Source organism: Platichthys flesus, chromosome 1 (assembly GCF_949316205.1).
Source record: "Platichthys flesus chromosome 1, fPlaFle2.1, whole genome shotgun sequence".
In the NCBI taxonomy this organism is placed as follows: Eukaryota; Metazoa; Chordata; class Actinopteri; order Pleuronectiformes; family Pleuronectidae; genus Platichthys; species Platichthys flesus.
The window spans coordinates 23,362,319-23,380,905 of NC_084945.1; the positions used below are offsets into that span (position 1 = coordinate 23,362,319).

Sequence of the window (18,587 nt, forward strand, 5' to 3'; positions counted from 1 at the left end):
TCTAAGAATATTTCATGGATTTTAATGAAAAACAGGTTTGTTGAGGGGACTGATATTTATGAGTTTGCAATCTGAAACAGATCCAAATAAAAACCTTTTCATAAGGAGACTACTCAGTATAGGTGGATGTATGTACTTCTAGAGGTTTTCTAGTTTCATATTTGTTCTTAATTTAGATCAAATGTAGCTTTGTTTTCACTTTGTGTCATTAACCATTGTGATTCAGTCACAGCTAAATGGAAAAAGTCCATGGGCTGTGTGTACTTTTTATCCGCACTGTAATTTGTGCTAAATGCTCCGTCCAAGTGTGAGGGAGAGGAGCACAGAATGCTCTGAGTTGTCACGCCTCTGGATTCTGATTGTGCACTCTTTTCAAGAAACCCTCTCCTGTGGGAGTGAACATAATGGATGGACACAGTCTGTCGGGAACTCGCTGGACACGGAGGGTCAGAGCCCCCGCTGCAGACTCCACAGCAGCGATGGGACTAAGTGGGATTGCATAACAGAACGTTAGTGTGAATAAACCTTTGTTCTCTACTACGCATTATTCAAAACCAAGAATTCGTGACGACAATATTTGGGCTCTCTTCCCAAAAAAGAACAGCGTATGGATAATGACTGTGGAATAATTGACCAAATTAAACTATTATTCTGATGAGAAATACAATTTTATATAATTACCATTAATCACAGCAAATTAATATCATAAAGCGAGAACCAGAAAGACTGGCTATTATTTGTAATTGGGCAGTGGACATTGATGTATGAATGAGGTTATTGAGTGCAGTAATTTACCTCTATTCAAGATATAATTAGTGAGATGAGGTGATCAGATTATTTCTGCTAAAGAGTACAACTGAGTTTGAAGTTAGTTTGTCAGGTTATTATTCCATCATATTTATCATGCAGTTGCTGGAGTTTGCATCATCTCAAAACAGTTCAGTGTATATATACATATAAACACACCCGCTCCATGTTTTAAATGTCATAAACTAAAGATTACAATGTATTCCTATTTATTCTATCAAGTTTCCTAAAAGTGCAAGAAATATTGTGTCTTATTTCAGAATACAGTGTGTAGGAGTTTCAAGTCTTCTCCTTGAGCTGCACCGTGTATGACAAACACTTGCATCAGTCTGTGGGAGGGAGCTGGAGTGCTGGTGTCAAATTTGAGGAACTAGAATGAGGGTGGAGTACATTTACAACAGCCTCGGCGAAGCAGCCAATCGGACAAGTCGACACAAACTAAGAAGTTTCTTAGAGAGAACATATGTTTTTTTCCTTCCTGTAATTTTTTTCTTTTTCTACTTTCACATTACTTAACATGAGCAGATATACTTACATAACTTTTGAATTCACAATGATCTTGTGCAGGCCTGGCTTCACTGAGTGAAATGACCAAAGGTTGATGCCTTGCAAAAAGGCCCTATAACAAGTTTGGGAAGGACGTGTTCCTCAGGCTCTGCATTATCCTTGTGATCTCCTCTATGTGACACATGCTTGAGGGCGACACAGGCTCCTGGCACCACTCCGTGTGTTTACTGTGAGAAAAAGCACAGACATCTGTGAAAAGGACCTCAGCTAATAATGGAGCTGTGTTCCTACCAGAGGCTGCAGGGGAACAGCGAGGAATCAGTGAATCATCAAGTATCTGTTCTATTGAGATCACACTGAATTGAGATGATGCTTGAGGTTGACACCTGAACTCTTATTGAAATATTGATAGAACTTCAGACATGAAATGACCAGGCTTTGTTCAGTGAAACTAAGGAAGCTTTCAAAATTGCACACTGTTTTATTTACATCACTTAAAAAGTAATTTACAGTGTCCCAAGAAATTACAATGACCTGAAACTGAAAACATATTTACATGAAGTGAGGTGTGCCTCCGAGTCTAAAGCTCAGATCTTACAGTGTTAGTATACAGACAATACCTTTCTAAACAATGTGAAGAATGAGATGATGAGTTTGAGGGGAAAAATGCTGGTTGAATGCACAGGATATATCTCCATCATCTCCAACACGGGAAACCACAAGAAACTGCAGTTTGCCAGTGAAACACATTAAAAGGTGTTGCAATATCTGTTGTGTAATGTGCAAACAAGTTCTGTTAGAGATTGTTATCTGTGCATTTTCAATCAAATCAGACTGCGTGTTGAAGCAGGTCAGGGGGGCGTCAACCCTTGGGAGGGAACGTTGTAACAGTTGTGGCCTGCACTGTGCGTTCTGTGTATGATCAACATTGAACATGCAAATTAACCATAAAAATCCTCCAGAGGAGCAACTACTGTATCACCTTTCAATAAAAACACTTCACATATTCCCTTCTGCATATTCATGCACTTTTAGGACATCAATATTACACTTAAGCTTGTCAATTGTGTCTGGTGTCACCATAAAAAGCTCTGTGGCCATGGTTACCATTTGACAACCCCACCAGTGAATCTTTCACCTGGCAACAAGGGAGGAGCAATGAGCGACTCCTATGTGACAGGATGTCTATGAAAGTAGGCCTCCACAGGAAACTCAACCTATGTATATATCAGCATGTCAGAGCCTAACCACCAGTTAAGTCAAACCAACCATAGAGAGGTAATTAATTGCTCCTCATCCCCCCCGCACAGCTTCATCTGCAGAAATCTCACAAGGAGACAGACGCAGAGTGATTGGGATTGATCTGATGGTTGTGTGGGTAGAGTCATCATTGGTGTGATGAGGAAAGCGCTTCCTGCCTGTTAGCAGATGGGATGAGGACGTGTTGCGCAGCAAGCTGGGTCAGGAGAAACGTGCTAAGGACACAGCATCTCAGATCTGCACTCTTTTGAGATTGAAGCGGAAGCGATATCAACCATTCAACCACGTCTCCGGGGCTTCGCCTCAGATGTAGAGAGAACCGTCAGCGGGTCCTACATAACCAACCCCAATCAGAAGAACATCGATCAAAGTCCAAATACCCAGGCCTCCGAAGCTGAACAGTTTGCCCAGACCCTCTCTCCACTGGCCCAGATAAAATCGGTCTGCCCCAAAACCGCCAAGTGTGATGCTAAAGAAAGACATGAGAGAAAAAGAAACACAGATCAAAACAAACAGACCTGCAGCCAGAGCAACACATGCCACTTAAAGTAGGAATTTGAATCTTCACAAAGGGGGTTATTTTTTTTTTATTGTCTGCTCTTTGTTTAACTATTAGGAGAATTACGCAAAAACTACTGAACAAATTGTATTGAAACTTGGTGGAAGGGTGCGATATTGGCCAAGAAAGAACCCATTAGCTTTAGGAACAGATTGGATGAGGCGGGCAGGTCGAGAATCCCCCATAGTTTAAAACATTTTTTAAGCTAATATCTATGAGCAGGTCAAATTTAGGGCAAATTTGGGAAAATGACCTGGATGTATCTGATCTGAATACATGCAATATGGTAATTAACTGGCCAATCAGCCATGCCCTTCTAGTTAAGAACTGTATCATCATCATTTCTCTGATGGTGGCAGGTTTACCTGAGTGCTAAGGCTGTGGACCATTTATATCCTCCAGTCCAGTCACAAAATAAACGTTTCAGGAAACGCCTTTTACCTACGGAGGGAAAACACATTTAGTGGACAGAGTACAGCAGCTCTGATGTTCATTGCAGTTCTCCAAAGAAATAAGAAAAAACCGAAACACAGGAATATTTCCGGAAAAAAATTTAAAACAAATCTCTAGGAAGACTACAGTTCAACTGCAGCCACTTCAAAACTCATCTGCTCGGGGGTCGACTGAGACCAGAAACAGAGAATTACACATTACACCAATTTGAAGGTCTCTGCACCAGCTGCTTCAGAATTAATTTTAAATCTCTTTTATTGGTATTAAAACTCTTGGGATTAACCATGTATCAGATTTTCTTTTACTATTTTATCTCTCTCGGACCCTCAGGTCTTTTGGTCATGAACTTTAAATTTTATCCCAAGATAGAACAAGAGCCCACAATGAAGCATCTTTTAATTTGTATTATTCTCTATCTATTCTCCCTTAAAACCTGAGGACAGAGACTTTGGATAATTCAAAAGGCAAATTCAAGCGTAACTTTTAATTGGGCTTAGGGTTGATTGCTTTGATTCTGTAAAGCACTTGGTGGTACATTGTATGAGAAGTGCTATACAATACAGTCTGATTGATAGAGTCTAAGTGGATGTCCTTCAGTAAACAAATCCTTTTCTGCTTATCTATCTTTTCCTGGCAAAGGGTGAGTTTTTTTTAACTTGCATTGAATGAGAGAATCTGCTTTTGACTAAAGGCAACGAAACATCGCAGACGTTATTGTACCTAAACAATGTACGTGGTCTAACACGTCACACGTGGCATTGTAGCGCTTGCGTGGGCAGGACACTGTCATACAGTTGGTGGAGTTTGAGCAGCGATACTGGGACGGATCCAGCTGCCAGCAGAACTGACAGATGATGGAGAGGGAGAAGTTGGTTTGCTGCTGTCCTGACTCTCCCTGGGAATACAAAAACAACAGGAAATCACTACACAGCTATTCCTAAATTTAAGGAAGCTATTTTTTTATTATATCTAATTCCATCAACACACTATGCACAAAATAAACCTCTACTCACTATACAGTGAATCCCTTTCTTGGGTTTACAAGTGAATGAGGCTGGTTTCCCATAGGTGCAGTTGTACTGGTAATTGCACTGAATGCAATCATCTGGCAGGCGACTACACAAACCCCCACTTGGACAGTTGGAGGTGTAGTTCTCTTCATCAGAAGGAGACACTGCAAAACAGCAAACATTGAGTTATGGGAATTAATTTCTGCAAGTATTCAATGTTATGTAACAAAGCTTTGATGCAGGATAATTTAAGACTTGGCGCCTGGGATCCCTAATGGGTGTCAACAAACTTGTGACTGCTTCCCTCTAAACCTCTTGCTAATCTGGTAAAATGCTGTGGGCGGTAAATTACACTCTGGCTCCAACAAAAAGGCCTTCAAAGAATGAGTAAGCAAGGCTATTTTCTCCTGATTGCACCAGTAAGACTGCGGTGACTGCATGGCTATTGTCTGGTATAGTTTTCCCCTCATAAGTCTGTGTCATCAGGGCAAATTGTGGTTCCGAAGACATCTGCTGTAACAGGAAGTAACTCAGAGGCCCTTCTCAGCACTTTGGCCGTTTTTTTATGTCTTTCTGTCAAAAGATTCTGGCCCTTTTCAGACCTGGAATTAACATCTTTCCTGAGGTCAGATTTTCAGCTCCGGGTTTTTGGTTGTTGACACTGTGATCAGATCTCACTCTCAAGATCTGTATGCAAATAAACAAACCGACCGAATTATGTTGTTTTTAGCCAGTCTGACATTACAGGTGGATCCTTTGTCAATGTGTGTGTATGTGTGTTGGCGTCAGAGAAAGAGAAAGGATGAGAGAAAGAGAACAGACCCAGAAGAGTAAATTAATGTGAAATGTGCAGTTCTAAAGAAAAAAAATTCTAAATTTCAACAAAGAGAAGTGTAAAAATTATTTTGGTTCACTGTCAGCTATATAGGCCGTTCTTCAAATGCTACAAATATTTTTCCGTTGCAAACATAACAAAGTGGATATACCGTCTCAAGACAAACTCTGTTTCTCTGTTCATTTTTACTATCAATCAACTAAATTTGATTTTAGAAGGATAACTACATTTTTTTTTTTATGCACCCTGGTAAATAATTTTGATAACACCTCACATGTGAGTCATAGGCCTGCGTGTATGATTTAAAGAAATCCAGTCAGGTAATTTCAGAACCAACACTTTGGCTGCCATCTACGTTTAAATTAGAAATACAAATGTTCTGCAGTCATGTCCTACTTAGTTTGACCTATATGTTGCCACAGTAAAACGAACCCTGGTTCCACGGTTGGGATTGACGTTGATTATAGACTAGTGTGTGTTCACCTGAAGATGCAGCAGGGACCAGTGGGCTGGTGATGACAGGACCATGCTGGGCATCTCTGGTGTAAGGGGGCTCCTGGCCAACATGAGGGGAGCTCAGGTATCCTGACAACAAACCAGTGCGACTTAGTCTTAGTTTTCTGTCACGATGATGGTCACGCAGTTCAGTAGGTAATGGGAAATGGGTATTGGTGTCAAACGTGTGCTGCATTCACGTGCCATGAGACAGACACGAAAATATCGTCTCTAGCTTTAAAATACAGTAGCTGTATTAGTAACCGGATGCAGGTCTTTGTGTAAAACATGCAAGATAATGTCTTACAAGACGTTGACATGATGGTGACCCTATTGTCAATTTATTATCAATAGATGGCTGCTAGCTTTTTTTTATATAAATGTAAAGCTCTAAATGGATAATTTACACAAAATGCCTGTTACATTAGAAAAACTTTCCTAAATCGGAGCCATTCCCTGCATCCTCGGTATTGCTAACTAGCTAGCTAAGGCCAGTTGTAGCCTGTTAGCCAACCAATCAATGCTAACTCAATGGGAGGAAGCTAACGCTGTGGTGCTAAAGCGGCCCCACATAGCCCGAGTGAAAGGAAAATGAGCCCCATGCAGGAAGCAGAGTGGTATTAACACGTGCCTGTCTCCATAGACATACCGTTCACACACTGTAAGACCAGGTCCAGGACCAACAGAGTCATAATCCCGCAGGTTTTGAAGCATCGTCCTCGGTCCGGTCTCCATGTTTGACAGATCGTAGCCATTGTTGCTGGAGAGCGGTGAAGGATGCGTTCAAGTCAAGTAGGAAAAACCCAGTGTCAGCGATTATCTGATGGTGTGAAGATAAATCTCAGGCTGTTGTGAAATAATCTAACTAAACACCTATATTATTCCACAGGGCCTCACACGAAACTAGTATAACTATATATTTATTGTATTGCTCTAAACAGAGTCTATCTATTCCATTTGTATTAATTCTCCTTAACTCATTTTTATTTTGATATAGATTTATACTTTGTATTTCTTTAACACCTTCTCATTCCTTTCATAGTACTTTTTAAAATATTTTTCTTTGTGCTTCAAAGTTGTTTTAAACTGTGCTTTCAGATTTTGAGAAGTCCATATTTGTCTGTATGTACTGCACCTTGAATATACCTGTGTATGAAAGAGGCTTAATAAATAAAACATCCTTGCCATGCCTAATAATCAAGCAGCTAAAAGGACATGCAAAATAAATGAAATGCTTACAAGTATGCTTGTAACACTCATCCAGTCACACACTTCTTAGATCAGCACTTGTTAGGACTTCGTCTTTGTGTTAACATTTATAATCTGTAGTTTTGAGAATAATTTGCTTAACTTGCTCTGTGAAAGGTGCTACATTAAATAAAGTTGATTTACTCAACTTTACGCCATATCAATATATTGTATATTACCAAAAAATGTAGATAAATTGCAGACAACCTGTATACTTATTTTACTATTGCCCAAAGTAGCCTTGTGTACCGTGCCCTGTATTACTCAACAGCTAAATTACTACCACTATTGAAGGTTGTACTTTTGTTGTTGAGGACTACAATTCTTTACACCTCACGGAAACCTACTGGCTAAAAGCATCTGCTCAGCACCATGTTGTTGCTTTGGAATGAGTAAAATCATTAAGCATCTAGGATGAATTCATGGAAGGCTGTGTGTCTCTTCTGCTCCTTCTTATGGATCTCAATTTTTCTGAAAACATTACATCACTTATGTTGTGAAAGAACAAAACACACATTTGGCAGATACATTTTATTTTTCGACTGTTCTCCATTGATACAGACCTTTGAGAAAATAGACCAATGCCAATTTCATGTTCACAAACTTTCTGTACTACATTTCCCAGTACCACCTGTTTTTTTTGTGCCACCACTTCTCCTTTACCAGCTCTATATATACCATAATGTACTGCTCTTGTGGCTATAGTTCACACAGTGAGGTATTTAAATGCAAGCCTTCGTCTTCATCAGAACTCTTCCTCTGCGTTTCGACAGCGGGATTGTTTGAGCATGGTCAGGCGAGCCAGCACCTCAGCCACCGACAGCTCTCCGTGGACTTTGTTGTCCCTCGTGCGCACATTGACATTGTTAGTCATCTTCTCCTTCTCTCCGACCACTGCCAAGACACAAGATGATACAACAGCTTGACACGGCCCAAGTCACACAACACACACACAGCTACCCTAACACATTCCCTGCTTTGTACAACTGAATTCAACAACTGTTGATGGTGAGCCAGACTAGACACCCATTCACTTTGTATTCAAACCAGTTAACAATGCTATTTCGACTTCTGAGTTCCTAATGGTGAATCTGCTGACAAGCCAAAAATGAAGAACCAAGTCAGTTTTTTGTAGTTTGCTACAAGTCACATTTGCTTTACAAACACAAACATTGTATTTTGGACATCTAGAGTTCTCAATGCAGATGGATTTTCTTTTTGTTTTTTTGGGGCATGCTTTTCTAAACAAGTATTCACCACTTATGTGAGGGGGAATAAAGAAGGGCATGTCATGCAACAAGATCCTCTAGACATTCAGTTCTGCAGTGCTCACCTTTACCATTAGGCTGCTGGACACCATATAAATTGCACACAATGTTTCCCACAATAGTAAAAACTCTGAAAAGTATTGACCTAGGTATAAGGTATGCATAATTCCTGGGAAGAAGGGTTAAAGCATGTGGAATAAATGCATAGTCTTTGTGTGTTTTCGTGTGGTGTGTTCCTTTAAACCTGCAGCCAATGAAACCACATGTAGTCCACCTCTTGTGTCTTCATTGTGGTGATTGACAGTGACAACAAAATTGACCACTTCGATACACTTTTTAGGTAATTGCAGGAAAACCTGAGCGCAAGGTGGTGAGAGTGCTCGCCAAACCAGTGGTGAGTCAGTGTTTACCCTTTTCTTACCAAGAATGAAGTTATATTGGGCCAACTGTGCATTTCGGATTTTCTTGTTTAGAAGACAACTAGAGTCCAGGTCAGCCTCTGCCATGAAACCAGCTTCTGTAAAATGCTTACACACCTGACGGATAGAAATGCCATTAATTAACCACGTCCCATCTCTGTTTTACAATTCTGAATGCAGTCAATAATTATCGTCTGTATTAACATGATGGTACTTAGATGTGGTTGAGATGTGGAAACTGGAGACTCACCCTCTTGGCGTAATCCTCGCAGGACGGGTTGACAGGCACTAACATCACCTGACGTGGAGACAGCCACAGAGGCCTGGTGCAGGGACAGAAGGGCTTAAATGAAACTTGATGTGAAATATGTGATTATATTACCAATGCAACAAACACACAACACAAATTACAAGGAAAAAAAATGACAGAAACCATCTGATTTAGTCGTTGAACCATCACTGACTATATCAGACAGATCCCAGTGGTGGGCCACATCAGCATTGGGCACAATGGTTAATTGAAAGGTTTGTTTTAAGAGTAACACAATTTTAAACATAAGCTACCAAATGCGAGAGCAGGCCGAAAACAACTCACCATTTCCCTGCGTAGTTCTCGGTGAGAATGGCAATCATCCTCTCCACTGAGCCCAGGATGGCACGATGGATGATAACTGGTCGGGCTCTGTCATCCCCATCCTTCCTGTAAGACACAGCAGAAGAAAGACTATTAAGGATTCTTGTTAAATAGGTCAGGAAGTATGTAAACTACAATGATTATTGGTATCATATTCATTATTTTTCTGTATTATTTGTCTTGAATCCAATTTCCATTACATTTGTAAAGCACAATTTCTTACAAAAGAGGCTCAGTGTTTTAAAAGTACAATAAAACAACTGAACAATGTTTCACCATTAACACTGCACATATCACTCAAATTAAATGTGTGTAACCGATATTCACTAATCACCACTCTTCTCATAGGGCTTAACGAGGGTCGACATCCTCTGTCCTCAACAGGATTGAGAAACAAAACAAACCCTCTTACCAAGGGGACCTTTTTTTAGTGAGGGATCCCGTTCCCAGGATGGACAGGAGTGTAATAGATGCTGGTATATGTGTATCTACAAACCAGATGGCCCTAAACCTGACTCTAAAATGTATCAATTATCCACCACTTTTGATCATTCTGCTGATCTACTCTACCCATTCTATATGTCACACTGGCCTGACATGACCAATGCACAAGCCACGTTCTCTCAGCTGCTGTATGTGACGCGTATTATTTTGCCATGTTGTATTTACAGGTTGTTGCTGGTGAGATGATAGATGAACCAGTCATCTGCTCTGTGAGTTCAAATTTGCATGTGACTCTTCACCTCTTAAGTGCACAGCTCTGGGGAACAGGGCACAAGCTGAGGTACCTCACTCAGAAGGAGATTCACATACTATCCTCTGTACAGGAAAGCACACAGACTCAGCAGTGTGTCAATGTTTTTGATTTGATGACTCACCCCACGAAGGTCAGGTTGAAGCGGATAGGCAGCTGGAAGTCCAGCTGAATGGTTGCACACTGGTGGTAACGTCCAATTGCATCTTTGATCTTAATGTCAATCTGCAATGGCACAGAAAGAATTACAGCGCTTTTCAGGACCCGGGGGAATTAAATTGATTTTGCCTTTGGCAAGAATTATCAAGACATGTCCTGACCTTGGGTCCATAAAATGCACCGTCTCCGGGGTTTAGTTTCCATGGCTCCCCAAACTCATTCAGGCTGTTCTCCAGTTGCTGTCGACCATGAGGAATAGGTTAGCATATAATTTAAATCCAAACAATGAAAAGCAATTACTAGGAGGCAGGCCAAGTTGTACTGAAGAATCAATTATTATACTACAAAGTGAACTGTGTGTCCTGCGGCTTGAAATGCACCTACAAAATGTAAAAAAAACTTCATAATAACTTACACAGCAGTGAATGCTCTTTCATCCACAGAGCCAACTCATTTCTTTGCTACAAACTATATTTTGACAAATTTGGATCTTCAGCTACATTTTGTTATTTTATGCCACCAATCATAATAATGCATGACACGGTTTACCTTCTCTGCCTGGTTCCACACAGCGATATCACCCAAGTACTTTTCTGGACGAGTGGAAAGGTGAAGCTGGAAGGAAAAGCCGAATACATCGTAAACACAGCGGAGGAAGTCCAGACAGCCCTTCATCTCCGTCTCGATCTGGAGCACAAACAATAGAAAGAATACTCATGATGTTTTCATTATTTCGAAAAAGGCAGCATTCTGATTTTGATTTCTTTGAACGCTTTTAAATCTACGATGAGAGCATTTCAGACCACTTCTTTTACTTGTAGATGTTTTTTATGAATTTTAATTTACTTGTAACTGTTTTTTATCATTTTAATTTCTGTTTATATGTTGTGAGTGTAATATTGTGAGTGTACATATGTTATTTGTTGCTGCCTCTTGGCCAGGACTCCCTCGGAAAAGAGGTTTTTAATCTCAATGGGACTTTCCTGGTTAAATAAAGGTCAAATAAAATAAAAAATTCTCTTCTATTGTCCCGGAAATGTGTACAACACTCCAGCTGTGGTCACCTGGTCCATTGTGCAGAAAATGTGGGCGTCATCCTGCTGGAAGCGCCGCACTCTGGTCAGGCCGGTCAGAGTTCCTGACAGTTCGTTCCTGTGGAGGACCCCAAGGTCTGCCAGCCTCAGAGGAAGCTCCCTCCACGAGCGAGGCCTGTGGCTGTACATCAGACTAAAGGACAACCACAGACAAGGAAGTTAATGAAATGCAACATGTATCAAATATAACTACATCTACAACATTTGATAAAACACACCAGTGCCCGGGGCAGTTCATCGGCTTGAGAGCAAAGACGTCATCTTCCACAGGGAAGGAGAACATGTTTTCGCTGTAGTGCTGCCAGTGGCCAGACGTCTCCCACAGTTTACTGTTGTAGATGTTGGGGGAGGCTACTTCCTGAAAGCCCCTTCTCCAGTACTCATCCTAGAAAAATAGTAAAACCACATAAACAGGCTGAACATGCCAGTTGGATTGCACAGGTAATCTGAGTTCAGCTCCATCATGACTTCTGGCACAAAACCTGGAGTTGCTGCGACCGAAATCTGAATTTATGGGCTTAATCAATTTGTTGTCCTGAGGCAAAATATTGTCCAGTTGATCTGTTTAGCTGTCAACAGGAGAGGAGTGATGTCAATAGGGAGATTTCATCTGTAAATGTTAATTAGGAAGGTGATGAAAAGAAACATGCACGCTCAGTCAGCTTTTATTGACTGTATATATGATTCCCTGGATGCCATGTGCTAAATGGCAAAATGCTGCAGCTGCTGCAACAGTGACCATTAATGCATTAAAACCAGCCTCAAAGAGCGGACATTAAGGAGATTACCCTTCACCGTGCCTTCTCACCATTGAATGTTTTAGTGGTAGAGTCATAGTGGGAAACGCATTGCATGCTGGTCTATTTTTGTTTCACAGCATCTGAAGTGACGTGATAATTATCTTGCACGACTTCTGTGTTATGTATGCTATGTATGAGAGGCCTTCTTGGCTATGTCTGGTGTGTTGGTGTATGCCGTGAAAGTCTTCAAGATGTCAACACATCACAGAGACATGTTTCTGAACAGCCACTGAACGTGGCAAAGGAGTCGTTAAAGTTGCTCCAAAACGAAGCGGTTGTTCAAGAATGTGGTTTGCTCATGACTGAGAACTTCTGTGTACGGTTTACTATTATTCCCCAAACACAAGTTCCTCTTCAACATAACAACCATGAGACCACTTCCAAATTATCTCTCCATGAGGCCCAGGACACGCAACACATTGTTTTAACGCTGGCGGGCTGCAGACAAATTCATTAGCACCATAATGTGGTTCTGTCAGTTTAGACTGGAGTCTGAATGGGGAACAAAGCCATAATTCTGAAAATGTGCAGCAGTCAGAAGTGGATGCGCTTTTGAGGAACTCTGAGCAGAGTTCTTCAAAAGTAAACTATTCAGGTCACTTACACTCTTTGTCTTTGAGCTCCTTGGAGTTAGCAAGTTTTTCAAAAGTCAAGGGTTAGTGGTTTGCATTGTGAGCAGGATATCATCCCTAGTATGATAGCGATGTGAAATGGGAGATTTGTTTCACAGACATCTCAGAAGTGCTTTTTTTTTATATACAATATAGATGCCGGTTAAAAAAAAAATGTACTTATGGATTTTGTTTAAAGAAGACACTTTCCCCTTTCCGCTAGTGCGTTATAATTATTTTTTTTGTGCAAAAAGTCTGTAAAGTAAAAAATAAAAAACTACAGTAAAGGGAGCTCCTCTTTACCACAGAAATCGGGCAATGATCAGGTTACCTTGATGAACTCGATGAGCGTGTTGTAGATGTAGGCCCCGCGCGGCATGAAGAAACAGCTGCCAGGGCTGAGATCATGGAAGAAGAACAGCTCCTGATCCTGTGAAGCAGACAAAGGAGACTTATTAATGACTTTCGGTCTGCAGGTCGAACAAGAGAGAGGCTCGACTAAGCACTGCATGGAGTTATCCAATCATCAGGTAATAGTCCATCTATCAGCACCTGACCACTGACAGAAAGCTCAACTGAGTCAATGGAGAGAAAGAGACTGTATTTATGCATGTGTGTGTATTTTAAATATGAAATGTTGACCCAAGACATGAATTGAAATCAATCCTCAACAAAGAAAATGGATGTGTAAAGACAAATCTGTTGCCTAAGATGAAACATATTTATATGTTATAAATTAGTTTAAGGAAGTGGCATTTTCTAGAAACTGAACTCCAATCAACTATCACCACTATTATTTGGTTTTGACATGTCACCAGAATTGCCAAAGTAGTTCTAGCAAGCTTCCTTCACTTTATTTTTAACAAATTGATTCATGGCTCTGTAGTTTAGATAAAAAAGATATATCAAAAATGAACACAACTAGTGCAGCTGGTGCAACAATGTGATTAATGTGTGCAATTTGACTCATTTTCAGAGTGCAGCAGTAAAGAGGAACCTTCGGGGCAGAACAGAATGTTTCTGCCTGATGGACCAGCGGTTTCACTGGTTAAGCCTGGGATCAAGCTCAATTCTTAAAAATAAAAACAGACCAGGAGCACGCTAGTCTGGAGGGAGGATACCCAACAGAATTTATTGGAAATGAGCCTGAATTACAGAAAGAAGCCTGATTCTTGTGATTTTACTTTAAGAAACACCCTCCATGAGACCACTTTATACTCACAGAGCAGTGCTAATATTTCCTCATGTCAAAAGTAGTGAGGTAAACAAGTTGGATCAGTTTTATTAGACTGACACGGCCGGATCCCAGCTGGTGCACCTTAAGGGACTTTATCCCGCCAAGAAGCGATTGGGTAACGCAACTGCATCGCAACGTTTCCCGAATGTTGTGGGTTGACTTGGGATCACACCCAGGAGTGCCATCTTTAAAACAACATGCCACTTCTGTCACCTCCCTCCAACTGGCTTCGATCGAAATAACCTGACTCTTGCGTTTAATATGGAGCTGTGTTGTAATCATTGCGGATTGAGGTGCTGCCTTCTGCGTCTCCCCTCCTGTGAAACCAGCTGGGGCCCACAGATGACTCACATTTGTCTCGAAAGAGAAATTACAAAAAGGAGCAGAGTGCCCTCAGCTGGTGAAAGGCAGCAACAGACAATTTAGTGCAGTACAACGTGGTTATCATGTGGATCTTAAGCTCTTGAATCTTGTTCATCTGAGTTTGGATTTTCTTTTAGATGAAAACATGTTTGGCCTGAACCCTTTTGGATCACAGAATTATGTGGAGTCAACATAACCCTTTTGGGAAAAAGGCCTTTACAGTTCATGTTTCACGTTCTTTGTCCAGGGTCATTTCAGCCTTTCACCACATCTAAAATACCACAAAGCTACTCGAATGAGGAAAAGCTCCGCCACAAACCTCACGGGAAATGTGTCAGCCGTCACATTATACAATTACGAATCAAAATCAACTTTGTACTGGGTTTCAGTTTCTGGTTTTAGGTCTTAGCCAGCTGGGTGGGCTTGAACATGACTGCCTGGAGTGACTAACTTTGCCAATCTTGCGATGGTCTCTATTCTTGGCCTCCTCCTGAAAGCGCTCCCACTCCTTCAGCATCTTGGAGTCAGGGAAAGAAATCCCATAGATCCTCTGGAGTGTTTCCATATCGGAGCGGCCTTCCCAGTAGGTGCTGGAGTTCTGATGACAGAGGATGGAAGGGAGTTGAATATTGACATTTTTAGACAAGATTGCAAAAGATTACTTTGATACAAACTATTAACATTAAAATTAGACCCTGTGCGTGTTTTCAGAATACCTTGTAGATCTTCATGGCCTTGATCTTGCCTGTGTGCCGGACATGGGGACCTCTGCACAGGTCAATCAAGGGCCCACATCTATCCAGCATTCACAAGATACAGATAGCTTTTCAAGGCCCAGAAATAAACATCCAAAACAACAATAACAACAATTTAAATGAAAGGGATCCAGTTACTATCTCTTATTTTCACTATCTCACAAACTAACCTGTAGACTGTAGTTGTGGGGGTGGTGACTTTCTCATTCAGAATGCGGCACTTGAATTTATTGTACTGAAAGATATAAGTCAGACGTCATTCTGGGCAGTAGGAATAATTACCATACACACACACACAACATTGTCTGTCTTGATTAAAAAATTCAAGCAAGGTGTTAGGATGTAGTAAGACTGGGTCGATCTGTAGAAACAATATCAGTTTTTGGAAGCAGGATATGTTTTAGGTTCAAGAAACAGTGGCAGGGAAGGATGATAGCACCTTTGGGGTTTCTTAATTCTGCCAGACAAGAAGAGAATTCTTTGCCGTTCTCACCTTAAACATGTTGAGCAGTGTCTCCTTGCTGATCTCCAGCCGCTCAAAGGGCTGTTTTTCCTTCACCACAGCCTTACACATAGTCTCCAGGTCGCCAAACTCTGTGCTGGACACTCCCCTGGAAACAGCAAAACGTGCTCCACTCATTATACAATAAGTGCTCATGGTCAAGGCTACTCTGACAAGTAACTTGACATGTTGATGTTGTGTTGAGAGTTTAAAAAGAACAGCACATCTTCTGTTGTAAACCTTTTTAGCTCTACAAAATTAAGACTTAACTGACACACAAAAAGCACCAAAATACACAATTAAGTATAGAATGTATAAAATTGAGCCAGTTCATATATTCCATTGACTTTTTGAAAAGTATAACATATGTCTGATAATTGACATTTACAGTGAAAATATTTGCTCACTTCTGTCCATCCAGGAACATATCATAGTAGAAGCCATTCTCGATCGGGGGTCCATAACATAAACAACCTCCATAAAAATGCTCCATTGCCTCCCCCAGGATGTGAGCACTGGAGTGCCAATAAACCTAGGACACCGAAGGAAGGTTGATTTACAGATCACACACATTTCTGTTCGACAAAATAAATCTCTCTTTTTCCTGTATTTGCACTCACAGCCTGAGCATCGTCGTTGTCAAAGCGCAAAATCTCAAGAGAGCAGTCCCGCTCGAGAGGTCTGTCCAGGTCCCAGAGCTCCCCGTTCACCCGGGAAATCACAGCATTGTCTGCCAGGCCCTGGCTGCAAGATCAATGCAATGATATTTGTCTCAGCCATTCTGTATCCAATTTCTACAGAATGTTTCCATTCGTTACATGAAAAGGAAGATGTGGGTGGGGTCACCTTTGGGACACGTAAGGTAACATGCGATATTAACATGAGAACATGAGATTCTTTATCGGTCGCACGACAGGGATATAAATGCCATTCCTAAGAGAGTCAGGTCTATCCCTGAGTTTTATAGCTAAATCATTTGTTCTATTGATCAAACCGGCAGCCACTAGCTGTCGCAGATCGGACATCGGATGATTGTGACCAGCTGTTGTTGTACCAACCTGATATCACAGGCACACTGGTACGGTGTGGTGATCCAAGCCTTGCCGGCCACCTTCCGTCCGTCTGGCAGCTCCACGGTGATGGGCTTGCTGTCTGCGGCTTTCTTTGCCAGCAGGGCATCGCTCTCCCTCTTCAGCTGCTCATAGAGGCTGAGACGCTCCGCAACATATCCAGGCCAGGGCTTCAGCTACGGTGGAGAAGAATAATAAAAGACTTAAGATTTTGGTTGTGCAAGTGTTGGAGTAGGGGCCAACATCGATTTATTTTCTGTGAGGAACTGTAATATGACGACTTGTGTCCATGTTAGTACAATGGTTGACCAGTGTGGAGAAGATCTCCTCAGGGTCCTGTGACAGTCACCTCCTTTGTGCCTCCATCTCCTTGTTTCTTCTCCTTCTTGTTCTTCTCACCTGATTTGGTATCAGGAGCTGCAGCCTGTTAAGAAAACCAGTCTTTAATAATAAATATGCTTCTCATTTGTAAAGCGCTTTTAACAATACTTTATAAATAACCAAGCGTCCATTATTACACATTAAAAGCAGTTCTGAAGAGGTATGTGGGTTAGAAGTAACGTTTTGATGGAGGCCACAGGAGGTGGTCCTCAATGAAAAAGGGGGTATGGGGAGGGGATAAGGTAGAGCATGTCAGTGAGGTAGGGGGTCTGGTTGTGGAGGGATTTGTGGGTGAGAGGGACTTTGAATTGGATCCACAGAGAGCCAGGGAGTTTCTAAAGGACAGGGGTGATGTTTAATTTGTCCTCTTTGTAACAGCTGTTCTCCTTTCTATATAAATAAAGTTGCACACACGCACACAGAGATCTATTTGTGGAGGTGCGCTGCTTCCAGGCCCCTCACCCTGTAGCAGCACTCTTACTACCAGACCTCGCTCCCTGACTATTTAGCATGTTTCACAGTCTCTACAACTACCTTGTGCTCAGCTCGGTTGTTTGTCTGCGGGTCTTTGCGGGTGTTTTTCGCCGGAACTGTGCCCCCATTGGCAGCTTGCTGTCTCCTGCCCTGCGCCCCCTCCAGCTCCAGCTCCGCCTGCAGACCCCGGCGGAGGTGCAGCAGCCGGTACTTGAGCTTCTCGTTCTCGGCCCGCAGGGTCTCCAGCTCCGGGGAGACCACCTCGACACCGGTGGCGGCCAGACCTTGGCACAGTCCATCCCGAAGAGTGGATATATCCCGGTTGAGGAGCTGAATCTGCTCCTCCTGTGCGGTCAGACGTTCAGCCAGGCACGCTGCCATCTTTAAAAGACCACCACGACCACAGTAAACTTCCGGGGAGGGCTGCTCGAAAAATAAAAGACCCCTTGACTATAAAAAATTATAATAAAATTTTGATTCAGTTAATTTAACATGAATTAATACGAATTATAATGTTTACATATAACACTGCCAGTAACCCTTTATATGTTTGTGAATTGAAAATCAGACGATCTTAAATTATTATTCTGATTGGAGCGGTCAGGTGGACTGTGATTGGTTGATTTCTTCAAGGCGTCTGCTAACTGCTAGCCTGCTAACCTTAGCCTGGCTGAGGTGCTAACCATAGATATATATATATCTATGGTGCTAAACCCAGGGCTGGAGGAGAGGAGCTCGTGTTGTTGTTCCGGTTTGACGCAGCTTCCGGAGGCAAGATAATGCGAAACACAACAGCAAAACTCCAGCTAAAGCAAAATAGATTAATTTACAACAACGAGATTTAATAATGCTATATAATAATCAGCCTCTTGAATGTGAATTATACCTTTCC

The 18,587-nt window shown here is 41.7% G+C and overlaps 2 protein-coding genes across 3 annotated transcripts; both read right to left on the bottom strand.

Moving 5' to 3' along the window:
• Positions 1–1,775: 1,775 nt before the first annotated feature.
• Positions 1,776–6,713, bottom strand: tm2d3 (TM2 domain containing 3). 2 transcript variants are annotated; one of them, XM_062389303.1, is made up of 6 exons: positions 6,576–6,713; positions 5,915–6,016; positions 4,600–4,760; positions 4,307–4,481; positions 3,499–3,574; positions 1,776–3,043 (listed from the first exon to the last, which is right to left on the bottom strand). In XM_062389303.1, the coding sequence occupies exons 1-6, from the start codon at positions 6,679–6,681 to the stop codon at positions 2,878–2,880; spliced, it is 786 nt and encodes a 261-aa protein (XP_062245287.1). In that variant the 5' UTR covers positions 6,682–6,713; the 3' UTR covers positions 1,776–2,877. The 2 variants fall into 2 exon arrangements, with proteins under 2 accessions (XP_062245287.1, XP_062245294.1); XM_062389310.1 differs by lacking the exon at positions 5,915–6,016 and having other exon boundaries at positions 6,576–6,710.
• Positions 6,714–7,690: 977 nt separating this feature from the next.
• tars3 (threonyl-tRNA synthetase 3) lies at positions 7,691–18,422 on the bottom strand. The gene is made up of 19 exons (XM_062389320.1): positions 17,756–18,422; positions 17,190–17,264; positions 16,829–17,016; positions 16,391–16,514; positions 16,178–16,302; positions 15,762–15,879; positions 15,439–15,503; positions 15,230–15,308; positions 14,965–15,111; positions 13,245–13,343; positions 11,721–11,887; positions 11,473–11,635; positions 10,958–11,095; positions 10,570–10,647; positions 10,374–10,474; positions 9,457–9,561; positions 9,112–9,184; positions 8,864–8,978; positions 7,691–8,068 (listed from the first exon to the last, which is right to left on the bottom strand). Exons 1-19 carry the CDS (start codon positions 18,074–18,076, stop codon positions 7,920–7,922), a joined length of 2,430 nt encoding a protein of 809 aa, XP_062245304.1. The 5' UTR covers positions 18,077–18,422; the 3' UTR covers positions 7,691–7,919.
• Positions 18,423–18,587: the final 165 nt, after the last annotated feature.